At 44.1% G+C, this 13,961-nt stretch overlaps 1 protein-coding gene across 1 annotated transcript; it reads right to left on the bottom strand.

Annotated features, from left to right (window-relative positions):
- Positions 1–349: 349 nt before the first annotated feature.
- LOC306800715 (very long chain fatty acid elongase 4-like) lies at positions 350–13,605 on the bottom strand. Its single transcript, XM_079303012.1, is given in 9 exon segments — positions 350–4,479; positions 5,722–5,849; positions 6,755–6,869; positions 7,963–8,019; positions 8,757–8,837; positions 10,583–10,764; positions 12,238–12,303; positions 13,465–13,558; positions 13,561–13,605. Coding segments are annotated over 9 exon segments (924 nt in total). The 5' UTR covers positions 13,591–13,605; the 3' UTR covers positions 350–4,308.
- Positions 13,606–13,961: the final 356 nt, after the last annotated feature.

The following is a 13,961-nucleotide window of genomic DNA, read 5'->3' as shown; positions in this document are numbered from 1 at the left end:
GTGTGTGTATACAAAAGAAGAGCAGAGAAAAGGGACAAGAGAGAATGGGAGGATGATGTTAAAGGGGAAGGAACATCTACAGGGAATTTTAAAGGACAATTTTTATTTAATAGCTTTCATTTTTTCATCTCAATGTTAGGACCCTGAACACTGTCTTGAAAAGCAGCAGAAAGCTAAGGTACTGGAGAGAAAGGATGACATACAGAGCTGAGATGTGCTACAGGGACCCCAGGGTGACACGAGTGACTCTTTTTCCTTCTCCATGTGCTGACTGAATAACAGCGAGGCTGTGGCAGATGGTGAGGAAATCACCTGAAGCTGAGAGGAAACCGAAAGGGTTAACTGGTGAATTCCTCGGCAGCCCAATCCCGGGCTGAGATGATTCAAGGCAGGGAGAAGCACTGCCGCAGTCCCCAGGGGAGACCCCAGAGGAAAGGCTCGCATTTCCTGCCCAGGAGGATTAAGTACGAGGCCATTGACAAATCACAGTAAACATCTGGATGGGAGCACTCCATCTATCAAGCTCTAATCCACGAAGCTATTCATTAATGAATTCAGCACATTCACACTGTTCTATATACAGAGCTGGCTGATCTTTTTAAATGTTTGGCTTCTAGGTGGTTTACATCTTTATTGACATTTTTATTTTTTTGGGTGAAGCAATCTAGTGTATTCTGCTTTTGCTTGTTTAATTGTTTAGAGTAATTATTTGCCCTAAAAAAGCAAAAAAACACAGGCATATTTTCTGATAGTACATAAAAAATCCAATAGTTAAAACCCAGCCATGTCCCTGCATTTTATATTGCTTTGCAATTTTAAGCCTAAGTTCCTCTGGAAACTTTCCATCACACAGGGATGGAAAAAACATTAAATAGTAATTGATTTTCTTTTCTGTATTTTGTTTTGATTAAAATGAGAATCCCTCTCATTTATCTTCAGAGGGAAAGTAAGCACTGAGTAAATGGTCTGGTTAATTCAAAAGTAATTTGATCAGAACATCCATAATTTACATTGACTGGAACAGCCGGAAAGATGCTGAGCACTACCAGATACCAAGCTTATTCATTTCAGCAGCCTACTTACACTGTGCTTTACATCTTGTTCATGTGAACTGCTCTACAGACATCTAATGACCCACATTTTACAAGGGGGGGACTTGCACACCACCTGCCCTCTAAAGTCATCTGTAAAGATTGAATAACACTCCAGCCTGCTCCCAGCAAACAGGGCTGTGGAGCTGTTTTCCACACAGGAGCTGTGCCTGCCTCCTTCCAGAGCAATCTGCAGCCTTTGTCACTGATATTGGGAGAACCAGTATTTGGCCCAGATTTTCACAAATCCATCTGCAACATTGTATTTTTAATTCATCCTCAAGGTTTGGACTCTACCGGAGAGCATGAGCTATCCAAGCTTGCAATTTATAATTTCCATTCCTTTTGGCTTTCAGTGCTTTGCTGTGGGGTAATCTTTAATTCCAGGGACTTGATCTTAGTGGGGAAATCCCATTCAGTGCCTTTATTCTCTGCTAAATTCCAGGAGCACATAGCTGTACTCTCAGGTTTGTTTTTTTGTCACAACAGGGTGGCCCAGGTGGACAGTTCCAACTGGGATAACCCAATTTTAAAACAGGAGAATGAAGACAAGCAAGTGCAATCTGAAAGAGCCACTCAGCTATAGTACTGCATTTTTTTCTTCACTGCCAGTGCAAATGCCCTCACAAGTGAATTTTGCATGCATCAATGATTCTGTAACAGCTGTGCTCCATGCCAGTGTCTGTTCCTGTGTGGAAAACGTGGTGTTTCTCAAATCTCAAATCCCTCCTCATCAGTCAACTGAAAATACTTTATTTTTATCCTATGCCATCAAAGTCACACCAACAAAAAGCTCTTACTCATTCAAGATCAGGCCACTCACTCAGACTGTGAGGAAGAGGGACAGGAATAAATCAAAGGTTTCATGTCTAGAACAAATGGTGGCAGCAGTGTCTGATTTAGGTGATCTGTCACTTCAAGCTGTCAGGTGACAGTTTTGTACTTTCATGTTTTGCTACCACCTATGTGGCCAGTGACACTCCAGAATCCATTGCTCTGTCACACACAGACACAAATTAGGCTCCATAGGCTGCCTTAAAAAAAGCTAAATGGCATATTACAAATTCATATATTTTAAGAGTGGAAAAGCATTGAGTGATCTCATTCAGATTTCATGCTCATTTCTAATTTTTAAGCAGTCATGAATCAAGAAAAATCAAAATACATGATGCTTATTCTGGCATAAAATTATGAGTCAACTTAGTTACTACATTGTGAAAATATTAAAGTAAGGGGAAACTGAGGTTGATATCCACTAATGTGTAGGGAAAAGACCATTAGATTGCTTTGTGAGCACAGATAATTTAGCCAGCTGCAGGAAATGCTCTACCATGAAACTAGAGGGCCAAATGTACTGATGGCTTAAGCAGGAGAGAGCCATAAATGAATCATTAAGTGGACAGGAGTAATGAAACAGCTTTACTTGCGCTGAGTCTTCAGGCTCTGGAGGGCCTCTAGAGGAATCTTCCACATGAATATGTTGGATAACTTTTCCTGTCTTTCCAAACAAAGGGAGGAATGAAGCACCCACTCAGGGGTTTGCTAGTTAAAATTCTGAGAGAAGTCCACTATGCAAATGTGTCACTATTTATTTATTAATTAGCATGGAAAAATATTAGACAGGAAGAAAACCAACTAGCACAGATGCAGTGATTCTCATTCTCACCAGTGACAATCAGAAGAGAGACTGCTCAAATCAAAGGAAGGACATTTATGATGTGTCCTTGGGACAGTGTGAACAAGTCCTTTGTGGCTGTGAAGAGGAGGAGGGTGAGCAAAGGCAGAATATTGTTTTATCTTCCACATGTGTGTGGAAGGGCTGAAGGAAAGGTTTGGGGTATGAACACAGAGCAGTGAGCAGCAATTCCAGGGCACACAGGTCTTTTGGGATACATCCATGTGCTGGGTTCAGCTCCAGTCCTCTGGACAATCCCAGTGGAGTTGGACTTATCTACATTTCAGGTGGATTTGGCTTGGCAATGGCAATGCACCATGTCACTAATTCCAGCCCCCTCCTTCAACACCTCTGCATTTCACAAAATACCACTGCTCTGTAATACCTGTTTTAATCAACTGAGCAGGATTCAATCAATAATTATCACTTTGTAGTTTAATTAGGGTTTTCAAGGCATTGCCATATCAAAACTGTAAAAGCATTTAGCAGTCTGAAGATGAATGTAAGTGCCAAAATCTAGTTGCAATTGATTTAGGAGCAAAAAAAATAAGACAATGAGAGATGTCTTAAAATCAGTGGGGCTATGCAGCTTTGCACTACCCAATGAATTTTGCCCAATACATTTTGCATTAATTCTTATACAATTAGGTAGTAGAGGTGATTGCTTATGGTGGTGTTAAACTCTTTAGGTTTGACAAGAAACAAAATTTTAAAATAACAGCATTAAAAATAATAACAAATTGGAGTAGATAAGTTATGAATAGGAACACCAATCATTTCTTTCTAGCTCAATTATGGCATCTATAAGGAATAATACCAAGTATTTTCATGCATTAAAATTCTCTATTGGTATGAGAGCAAACAAAACAAAATAGACATTCCAGAAAATGAGACATTGGAAACTCTTACTGCACTAGTTTCTTTTTAGGGTGAAAGTTCTAATAATGCCTTCTTTAGCTCCAGGACAGTGAAGACACCTGCCCAGCCAGACAACCTAATGTCCAATTTCTTTGCTGCTGATGCTGATTTTAAGTTAAACCATCAGGAGCACCCCAGGCCTAGCAGGAGCTCCCTTAGCAGGGCAGGGTGGGATGCAGAGTGCAGCTGAGTGTGGATTCCTGGCTGCTGCTGCTACCTGGACATTGATTTCCAGCCTGGAGGCACATGACCCTGAGGCTGAGATAGTTTTGTGGATGCAGAGAAACCCTCTACAGCCTAAGAAATGAGGCAGGGAGCTGTAGCTGGCTGCCAGACCTTGGACACTGAGTTAAAGATGGAAGGGAAAGAGGCCTTATCTTGCAAATGTCCCAAGGCTTGCTCTGCTGGTGGCTTAGCTTGGCCTCAGCTTAATTAAGTGTGCTCCTCATTCCTTAATCCCTGAGTTTACATCATTCCTTCCTTCTCCCTAACCTGGGATATTTGAAGGCAAGACATGAGCCTCAGACATACTCCCCAGACACATTTTCTTCCTGAAAGCACGTGACAAGAAGCAGAGAATGCACATGTTCATCAGACTGTGCTCTCTGTGCCCTCTGATCTCCTTTAAGCCAGCTTTTCCTGCTTTCCCCTAATGTAGGTCCCATAGTAGAAGTGTAAGAAGAGAGCCAGGAGGCTGAGGCTGTAGAGGAAGACTGCAGTGTTGAAGCCATCAGGGAATGGGCAGTCTGTGAAGAGGTTGTAGGAAGAATGAGCAGCAACGGCCACAAACTGGCACTGCAAGAGGTGGAAAAAAGAAGCAGCCAGATTAGGGACACCTCATCTTAGCCATTGAGACCATCACAGCTATCACAACATCCTAGCAGTGTCCTCAACACAGAGCATCACTGGCTTGCCTCTCCTGACATCAAACCCAGCAGTGTTTTCCCACCAGGAAAGATGCCCATCCGACCTGGAGGTTTAACCAACCTAGCCTCTCCTGCCCTTGACCCATTTCTCTGCCACAGTGCAGTAACTGAGATGCTGGAGTATGAAGACTAAAGGTGAGAGATTCTTCTTCCCCAGTAGTAATCAGGTTATTGTACCCATAATTATTTTGATTTGTATTTTAGCTTGCAGATACTACAGATACTACCCTTATTAATTTAAACATTAAACAATAATTTTTCTTTTTTGTGTTTTACTAAGTCACCTGTCTCAATACACTGAAGCAATGAGTTCTACCTACCAAAAAGCTATTATTTTTTTTTTTTCTGTGCTATAATTTGCATTACAAGTACCTTTTTATTCTATGCAATGCTTTCTTGCTCTGCCTTGCTTTGCAGGCTAAGTTAGAATTCTGGAGCAGCCTTCACTGCACCACTATTTTACACATATTCTCTTCCCTTGTAACTGCATACTTTTGGTTTGCAAAGCCTCTCTTTAAGTGGAAAAAACTCTCCTACAACTATTGTCCGTGTCTGGACCATTGCATTTATGCTGTATCTTTGAAAAAACACAGAGTTTTCTGGATTTGTAATTTCGTCAGAGATGAGAGAAAATCCAAAGGGATTTTCTAGAGAAAGAGTAAAATTCACATATTTCTCTTTAACATCCCTGTTTGCCTACCATTAGAGTCACCCTTCCTTTCTGAAGGAACTGCATCAAAGCTCCCCAGTCTGCTGCCCTATCGGTAATCCAAAGTTTCCCTGAATCGCTGCCCCACCTCTCCACACCAAGCTCTGTTTTCAGTGCTCCTTATACAACAGAAACAGGAGGAATCCAGTTGTTAATTTTTCTCTCCCCTCCCCATTACAAAGCTGTGGATAATTAGGTTGATTTGGTCACTGAAGGCCTCCAGCAGTCTTGTGGAAGCAGCATTTGGAGCAGGTCCCCCATGGCTTGACCTCTCAGGAGGGCACTGGGGACGTGCTGCTCTCCGTGGGCAGCAAACAGAGATTGAGCCAGTGAGGTGACAGACAGCAGGGCCATCCCAGCTGGCCCAGGGCAGGGCAGGGAAGGACACCTGGAGCTCATTACCAGCTGCAGGATGGTCAGGTAACGCTTCCACCACAGGTGCCGGCGCATCCGCGGTCCCAGGCTGGCCAGGGCGTAGTAGCCGTACATGAAGATGTGGACAAAGGAATTCAGCATCCCAATGAAGAAGGCTGAGGGGTGAAAAAGTGAGGGTGAACAAGGCACACCACCCATTCCAGGCTAACCCTGTGAAAAGCTCACAGGCACTATGGTGATGCTTCCAAAACACATCACACCCACCCCGAGGGATGAACATTCCACCTGGGCTCTGCCATGGAAATACATCAGCTTCTGCCTTCCTTCAGTAGCCAGAATCTTTGCATGTGTTGGGTGGAAGGGACATTAAAGGCCATTATCTCCAACCCCCAGGGCACATCTCCCACCAGAGTTGCCCAGATCCTCATCCAATCTGGCCTTGAACACTGCCTGGGTAAGGGCATCCACAATATATCCAATCCCATATCAAGTGTTCAGAGGAGAGACTTTGATTGTCTGACCTAAGCATTTCACACCATTCTGGTGTCAAGGCCATATAGCCAAAATGACTTCCTAAAAAAGAATGCCCCAGCAACTTGTATAGGGCCCATCTAGAGTGGCTTAGTGCCCAGATGCCTCTCTTCCAGTTGAGCACAAAGGGCCAGTGTTCTGGATACAGCCCAGAAATGGGCACAGCCAGAGCAGGAGACAGAGCCAGAACCTGGGCTGCTGTCCCAGGGTCTCTGAATGGGGAGAGAGGGAGCGCTGCTCTGGGAGGAGATGTACATAGACTTTCTGTAGGATGTTATTTTTTCTGATGGACTCACTCTGATGGCCCACTCTCATTCTGGGTGAGGCAGTGAACATGGCAGCCTAAATAGCCCCAACATCTGAGCAGATGGAATCATCTGAAATGCACATGCTTTTTCTCACCTTTGGAAGTAGGTGAGCTTCCTACCTGCCAGTCAGCCCATCTGCACTATTAATGCTACCTCCACAGCCCCTAAAAATCCATGAGAAACACAGAGTTTTCTTGCAGCAGCATTTCTTACAAGCATACCTTGTCCTCCAGGCACGTATTTGACCCCTGACCACCAGTTGAAGAGCATAGAGCCATGATGGTACACATGCAGAAAAGTCACCTGCTCTTGTTTCTTGCGCAGAATTAAGAAAACCTGAAAGAAGCCGGGCAAAGGAAAACTTTGAGTCGATGTGGTTAGACAAAAATTTCACAGTAAGAACTTATAAAAATAGCTAATAATGAGTCTGAATCTCCCAAACCCATTTCCTCTGCTGCTGACAAAAACTGGTGAAACACAATAGAACTTACAGAGGGAACTGAAGACAGAATTTCTTCCACAAAGCCCCAAATATTTTTGTGTCTGGATTCAGGGCCCCAAGTCCAAAGAGGACACAACTGAGACTCTGATTGAGCTTCCATACAATTCACAGCTGCTTTGGTCTGCTTCTTTTCAGGACATAAGTTGTATATTTACTGCTACCAGACAATATCCCACAGAAAAAAACACTGTGTTGAATGGCCAAACCCTCCTGGAATTTGCATTAGTAAAGAGAATGGTTTTGCCAGACGTGTCAGGTCACTGCATTTCACCATGCACATGCACACACAAACACATACCAAAATCTGCTTTTCAGGCACTCAGGACTGGCAAAAAGCTTCTTTTGGTGCTGATGCAAACAGAGAGGGGATTGGCCAAATCCCTGGCAATAGCCTAGGGAGGATCCACGTTTATTCACATTTTGATGGGTTGTCAACTTACACCCCAGAGAGCTGTGAAGTTTTGGACTAGGACAAAACTTTCTTCTGCTGGCCTTGTGCAGTCACTTAGTTAATTTACAGTGCAGGAGGAGACCTGAAGACAAGCTATAAAGAGGTGGGACACAAACCCCCAGGACACAAACCTTTAGCACACAGCTCCCTGATAATCCATGGCAGCAGAAATGCCAGGACTTGTCCACTTGCAGCTCCTTTATTTCCCCACTGTTAATCAGCCAGGCTATAGCAGCACCTGTGAGGCACCAGCAGCTAAAATTTTGGGAGCCAACCTGGCAGCAGCCAGGGTTAAAACCTCTCTCCTAGCACTGTGCCCAGCCTCAGGAAGGTGCTGGGGAGGGAGGGTGTGCAGCCAAGGGATGGAGACAGGCAGCGAATCAATACTGGATCAACCCAGGACATCATTTCTGGCCTGCTGCCCCTTTCTGACAAGGAAATATCTGTTTCCCGCTGAGGAGCTGAGCCCTCCTTACCGTATCCAGCAGCTCGATGACTTTGGAGAAGAAGAACCACCAGCACACTCTTGCCATCTGCTGGGCAGCACAAGGCACGACGGTTAGAGCTTTACCCAAAATCACATTTTCAACCACGCCGTATCCCTGCCCACCCGGGGTCTGCAGCAAGGGGGGACTTTTTTTTGTTTGTTTGGTTGGTTTTGGTTTTTTTTTGTTTTGTTTCTGTTTTTGTTTTTGTTTTTCCAGATGGCTAGACTCTGAAAAACTGAAAAGTTAATATGATGCATGCATCTGTTCAAAGCAAGGCACTGTAACTCCAAATTCAAAGAGAAAAAACTCATGCAGCATTTTTGGAAAGCTGATGCTGGTGAGACCCAACCCCTGTGAGGACCAAGGAATAGTTTTAGGCAAAGCCCTCTGCTAAAAGAAGTGTTGAGTAAGATTTGTCATGCAAGGCAAAAGATATAAAAGTTAGTTTTCTTGTTGGAAGTGATCACCCAGAATCCTTATAATCCATGCAAAGAATCACACCTATTTCAGAGTAATTTGCAATATTGATACTTCAGCTAGTAAGATCACCCTCTCTGCAGTGATCAAACTTAGATGGCTGGGTGGACTGAGATTATTAATTTTAGAGAGCTAAAGCAAAGTGCACCAACTGTTGAAGCAGACAATTTAATGGAATAGATTTCCAGGCAACAACAAACTGGAGTCAAAGCCTTCTTAGCCATGCAAGTTTCTATTTATGTGCAGACGAATCTGCATAGCCATGAAAGGGCAGGGCCTAAGGCAAGCTTTCTCCAGAACTGTACCCTCATTCCCAGCTCACTCCGGCTGTAATCCACTGGCTGGCACAGGTAGCTGTAGTTGGCCAAGACTGAAGTGACCAGAAACTGAAACAAACAAAAAGCAAATAGAAATCAATTATCTGTTCAATGCCATCTGCTATAAAAAAGGTGGGTATATCAATGCTAAGGTAGGAGGGTTTCAGTATTATAGTTACTGACAGAAAATCCACAAACAAATAGTAAAAAAACCTAAAACAAAATACTTCACATCCAGGTTGGAATATTAAAAAAAAAAAGAAAAAAAAAAAAAAAAAAGAAAAAGAAAATTTGGCCTAGGAAGATTTGTAACTCTTTGTGTAATCACTGGAGGACTCAAAACTAATTCAGCAAGAATAGTGAATTCTAGGCTGAGAGACTCTGTTCTTTGCATAGATCACAGGCTGTTTTGTTTTGGTTGGTTGCATTTGCCTGTTCACTGGAAGGCAAAAAAAATGGACCAAGTACCCAGTATAACTGAACAATCCAGCACAGAAAAGCAATTTTCACATCTGTCTTCAGATAGAGCAGCATTGGTTCAAAAAGAGCAAAAACACTTTGGATTAATGTAACACTTGTGATACAAATTAAAGGGCATATTTGTTGGCATCAGAATGTTTTTGAAACCTATTTGGCTATGTTCCCTCAAAGTTTTCAGTGGCCTACATAAACTAGGGGGAACAGGCTTGTGGAAAGGCTTATGCATTAAGAACAAGCAGAAAAAAAACGTCCTTTACACTCTCAGCATCAGGAAGACAGAGAGTGCTTGTCACTCCTGGAGAGAACTGCCAACTTTGGAAAACCATAGAATGTTAAGGGGTTGGAAGGGAGCTTAAAAATCATCTAGTCCCAGCCCCCTGCCTTGGGCAGGGACACCTTCCACTAGACCAGTGGTTCTCATCCTCAGATATGGATCCATCACCAGCCACACTGGAGGTGAAATGAGGCCTTTCCACATCCTCCACACACTCTGTGCCTAATGAACTTGTAATCCTTCACTCAGGATGAATGAAATCCCATGTTAATTTCATGAATGGCAAGAGGATTGAGGAATGGGAGGAAATCAAGTACAGCAGGACAATGCCACTCCTCTTGTGGCAAAACACAGATATGTCCATGCCAGCTCCCACTCCCTTCAGCACAGTCCATCAGCAAAAGCTGGAATGTGGAGGCTCTTGTAAATGAAAAGCAAAGTCTTGATATTCAGCAAAATATAGATTGCTTTATTTTATATAGACAGAGCAAGCAGCGCTGGGGAAAACGTGAGGGGTCACCGCCCACTCCACTCTTCCACCAAACTTGGTTTGCAGCTCCCTTTTTATAGGATGGTTTTCCTTGTAGTCAATAATTGTTATTGTTTTGTTGTCATAATTCTGCAAGTTAAGCAGTGGTGGTCAAAGAAACTTCCAAACTTCTGTGGGACAGCTTTGGGACAACTGGTCATGTAACTATCTGGTCTTGGTAGATAAAAAGCAGAAAAAGTGGGAAGTCTGATCTTTAGTAGAGTGTTTGTGATTGATCACACAAAGGCAGGAAATGTGATTCTGAAAAAAAACCTTTCAGACTTATGGAAAACCCATTTTTTTCTTTTGCAAACTGGTATATACACTATTCATAACAGGGGGATTTAAACAAAGTGGGTTTAATCATATATTTTCCTTTATCTAGGTCCACCTTTTTTTCTTATTATAGGTATTCTGGCTTATCCAAACTCCAAAACTTCTATGATTAACATGAACCATTTATCAATTATCACACTCTGGAATCCCAGCCCTGCCCAGGTGCTTAGCTAGGAGCCATTCCTGCCTGCTCACCTCGTAGAACATGTAGCTGGACAGTGCCACCATGGCCAGGTTGTGGGTGAGCAGCAGAGCCCGCAGCTGCAGCCGCTGCCTCACGCAGCGCGGCCCCAGGGCCACCAGCAGCAGGTAGCAGCTGAAGATCAGGGTGACAGGAACTGGGGAGTAGACCAGTGGCCACGGGTCTGTCCTTGGATCTGGAAGGAAAAGCACACAGCCACAGCTGGCACCTCCACACAGCGCAGGGAGGATATGTTTAATTGGATTTAATTAGTTCCCATCAACGCGCTCGCTGGCAGAAAAAATTTTGGTGTCTCTGTGTCTTTGCAGAGCTGCACCTCAGTCCTGATCTGACTCTGCTAAAAGGCTTTACACAAAGGTTTTAGCCCAGGTTTTGGGTATGGACTGCAGTACTGGAAGGCAGATCTTTCCTGGGATGAGCTGGAACCCTCCCTGGGTGAAAGGAGCAATCCCAGACACTGTGCAGGGATGCACAGGAGCAGCCAAAGCAACAGTGGCTCTTCAGGAGTGTAAATCTTTACAGCTAAACCATAAAAGTGTTTCAATCACTGGTGTTATTTCCTTACAACCCTCAGAACATCTGAAATTCTCCAGTCCTTCATTTTTATACCTGCTCTCTTAAAAAGCATGAATTCACTGGGAAGTGCCAAAACACTTATCCTGGCTGAAACAGCTCTTTGGTCCTACAGCAAAGGAAAACTCAACAGATTTTCTGTCATGCCACCTGCTCCTAATCCTGCTATCACCCAGGATATGTTATATCAGCAAAAACATCCCAGGTGCCATTCATGCTTCCCTTTCCTGTTCCCAGTGTGATCTGTGCTCTGTCACACTCCTTCATTTTTTATAAGTTCCATACCAGTCTAGACAACACTGTTAGTCCCTCACCCTTCTAAACCTCCCAGTTCTTTATGATGGTTGTTATGGGCTGTGCTCAGTAAATGTTTCTGGATTTAGCAGTTCATCAGAAGTCCTGAATTTCAGTTTACACTCTCCTGTGAACTTTAAATCCTGAAACATTTACTGAGCATTATATAAAGTCTGAGCATTATGTCCCATGTCCTCCTCCTGCCAAAGCCATCATGCAAGCTTGCTGTTCTACCTTCATGGCATTTTGTGTTTTTTCTTTACATCCAGAGATACAACAGAGCCCCTTGGGACCAAGCTGAGCCTCTAACTACTGAATATCTGATGTCTCCTCACTGCAAGGTGTCAAATCTCAAGCACTGAGGAGTGGTTACTGCCAATATTTCATTTGATAACAGGTTTTACTGGCATCACAAAGAGTTAAAACCCCAAAGTATTAACCATTTAGTCAACTAAGCTTTCCCATGACACATCAATATGCATTTAAAAAAATCACTTAGTATTCCAGGCAATCCCAAGCATTTATTGCTTGCAGTCCTGTCAGATTTTCCAATGGAAAATCCCCCATCCTTTATTCTTTGTTGTGATTCAATGGGAGGGTGTTGTTTCCTGTGATATTTCAAGACTTGAGGGAAGTTTGTGATCATGGAGAAGGAAAAGTGGAAATCTGCCTAGTGCAGAGCATGTGAGCTAATATAAGGATTATGTTCCTTCTAGGTTTGGTTTTCATGATCCTGCTATTCATGCAGAAATTCCCATTTTAGACAGCATCTCTTACCAACCTCCACTTTCAAGAATCCAGTTGTAGAATTCCTGAGTTTTCTGCCAAGTTGAAGCCATCCCAAGTTCTGGAAAGAAATTAACTTGACTGAGCCTAGAATCAGGAGGCTCTTTAGACAAAGGCTCAGAAATACAGCTAATGAAAGGACTATAGTTAGCTTTCTAAAAAGTTAACTTTTAGACCTTTGAAAAAGGAAGAAAGAGAAATCCCCACCCCAATGATTAGCTACTTAAGTTCCAGATTTTATTTATTTATAAATTTAAATAACTTATCATTTAATTTCCAGATTTTTATATTTCATGGAGGTTTCACCTCTAAAAAATGCTCTGAGCAGCTGCATGTGCTCTGCCAGACCCAGGAGGGAACTGCCAGTACCATTGGAAAATCAGTCGCGTGGCATTTTTTCCTAAAGTAGTGTGGGCACAACATTTAAGTGAGGACTCACACCAGGTGTCATAACTGCATCCTTTTGCAGGCATTATTGGATACTCCCAGTGCTGGAAGGCAGCTAGGGATTCATTCAGCACTGCTGCAGTTCCAGAGGTGTTAACAGAGCTGGTTATTTGGTTTTCTGAGGCCTCAGTTAATACATTAATTTTGTTTTACCAGTAGGAATTCTATAATATAGTATATAAAGTAGAATACTCATACATATTATGATGATCCTCCTCTTCCCTTCTTTCCTTTAGCAGGATGTTTTCAATTGCACTTGGAAGTTCTCCTAGAAAAGACTTTTCTACAGTTAATTTCAACAGCTTGAGCTACCTGATCCAGTTCTCTCCATCAGCAAACACATAGGACCAGCTTCCTCCCACCTTCACCTCCTGCTGGCATGGGGAAAAGCACATTTTCTCCTTTGACTCCTCCTCACAGACATGCCCAATATTGTGTCGGTGACACAATTTCTCAAATCAAAATTTCACAAATTTCTCTCCTGCAGTTAATCCTTGCAGACAAGCTCCTTTTTGGGCTGCTACTGTGACACAAGCCCCTGAGAGGTGTCACACCCACCCTGACACAGAGCCACACGCCCTTGTAATCCGGGCGGGCTGTGCCAGCACCCAGATTAGCCGGTGATGATCAGCTGGCCCGCCCCCAGATTAGCCGGCGATGATCAGCTGGCTCAGAGTCAATCCAGCAGGGATTCCACACGGTTCCATGACCCCAAACCCTTCCCTTGCTCCCCTGCCCAGGGCAGGGAAGGGGCAGGGAGGAGGAGCAGACTCACCGCAGCAGCGCAGCTGGCTCCGAGCATCCCGCTCTCCTCCAGGTGTGTTCAGCGCAGGTACAGCCGGCAAAACAAGGAGCTGCACACCGTGCTCGGCTTTCCTCTCCGCAGGGGAGGTGAGTACATCACCTGCTAGGCTCTCCCGCAGCCGTGGTGGATCTCCACGCCTTCTTCTCCAGCCTCCCAAAGTGCGGCGGCCACCAAAAAACCCCGGGGCACCGCGGGGCTGCAGCGCGCCTTGGCCGGAGCGAGAGCTTACATCACATTCTCCTCCCCCGCCCTCTGCTGCCTCTCCCCACGAGCTTTATCAGATTAGGGGAACTGGAAAGGAGAGGGAAACCAGTGCAGAAGAGGACTGGGATTCCACAGGAGTGAGCCTCTGACCTTTGGTGTCACGCCCGGCCAAGTGGGAACCGGGCCAGCGTTTCTCCTGCAGGTTCCTTCAGGACATGGCACGACATCTTTGGAGATGGTGAAAGGAGAGGGGTCACGGCTGG

Source organism: Erithacus rubecula (genome assembly GCF_903797595.1).
Source record: "Erithacus rubecula genome assembly, chromosome: 4".
Classification (NCBI taxonomy): domain Eukaryota; kingdom Metazoa; phylum Chordata; class Aves; order Passeriformes; family Muscicapidae; genus Erithacus; species Erithacus rubecula.
Note: the sequence above shows the minus strand (reverse complement) of the source record. Positions and strands in the feature narration are given on the sequence as shown.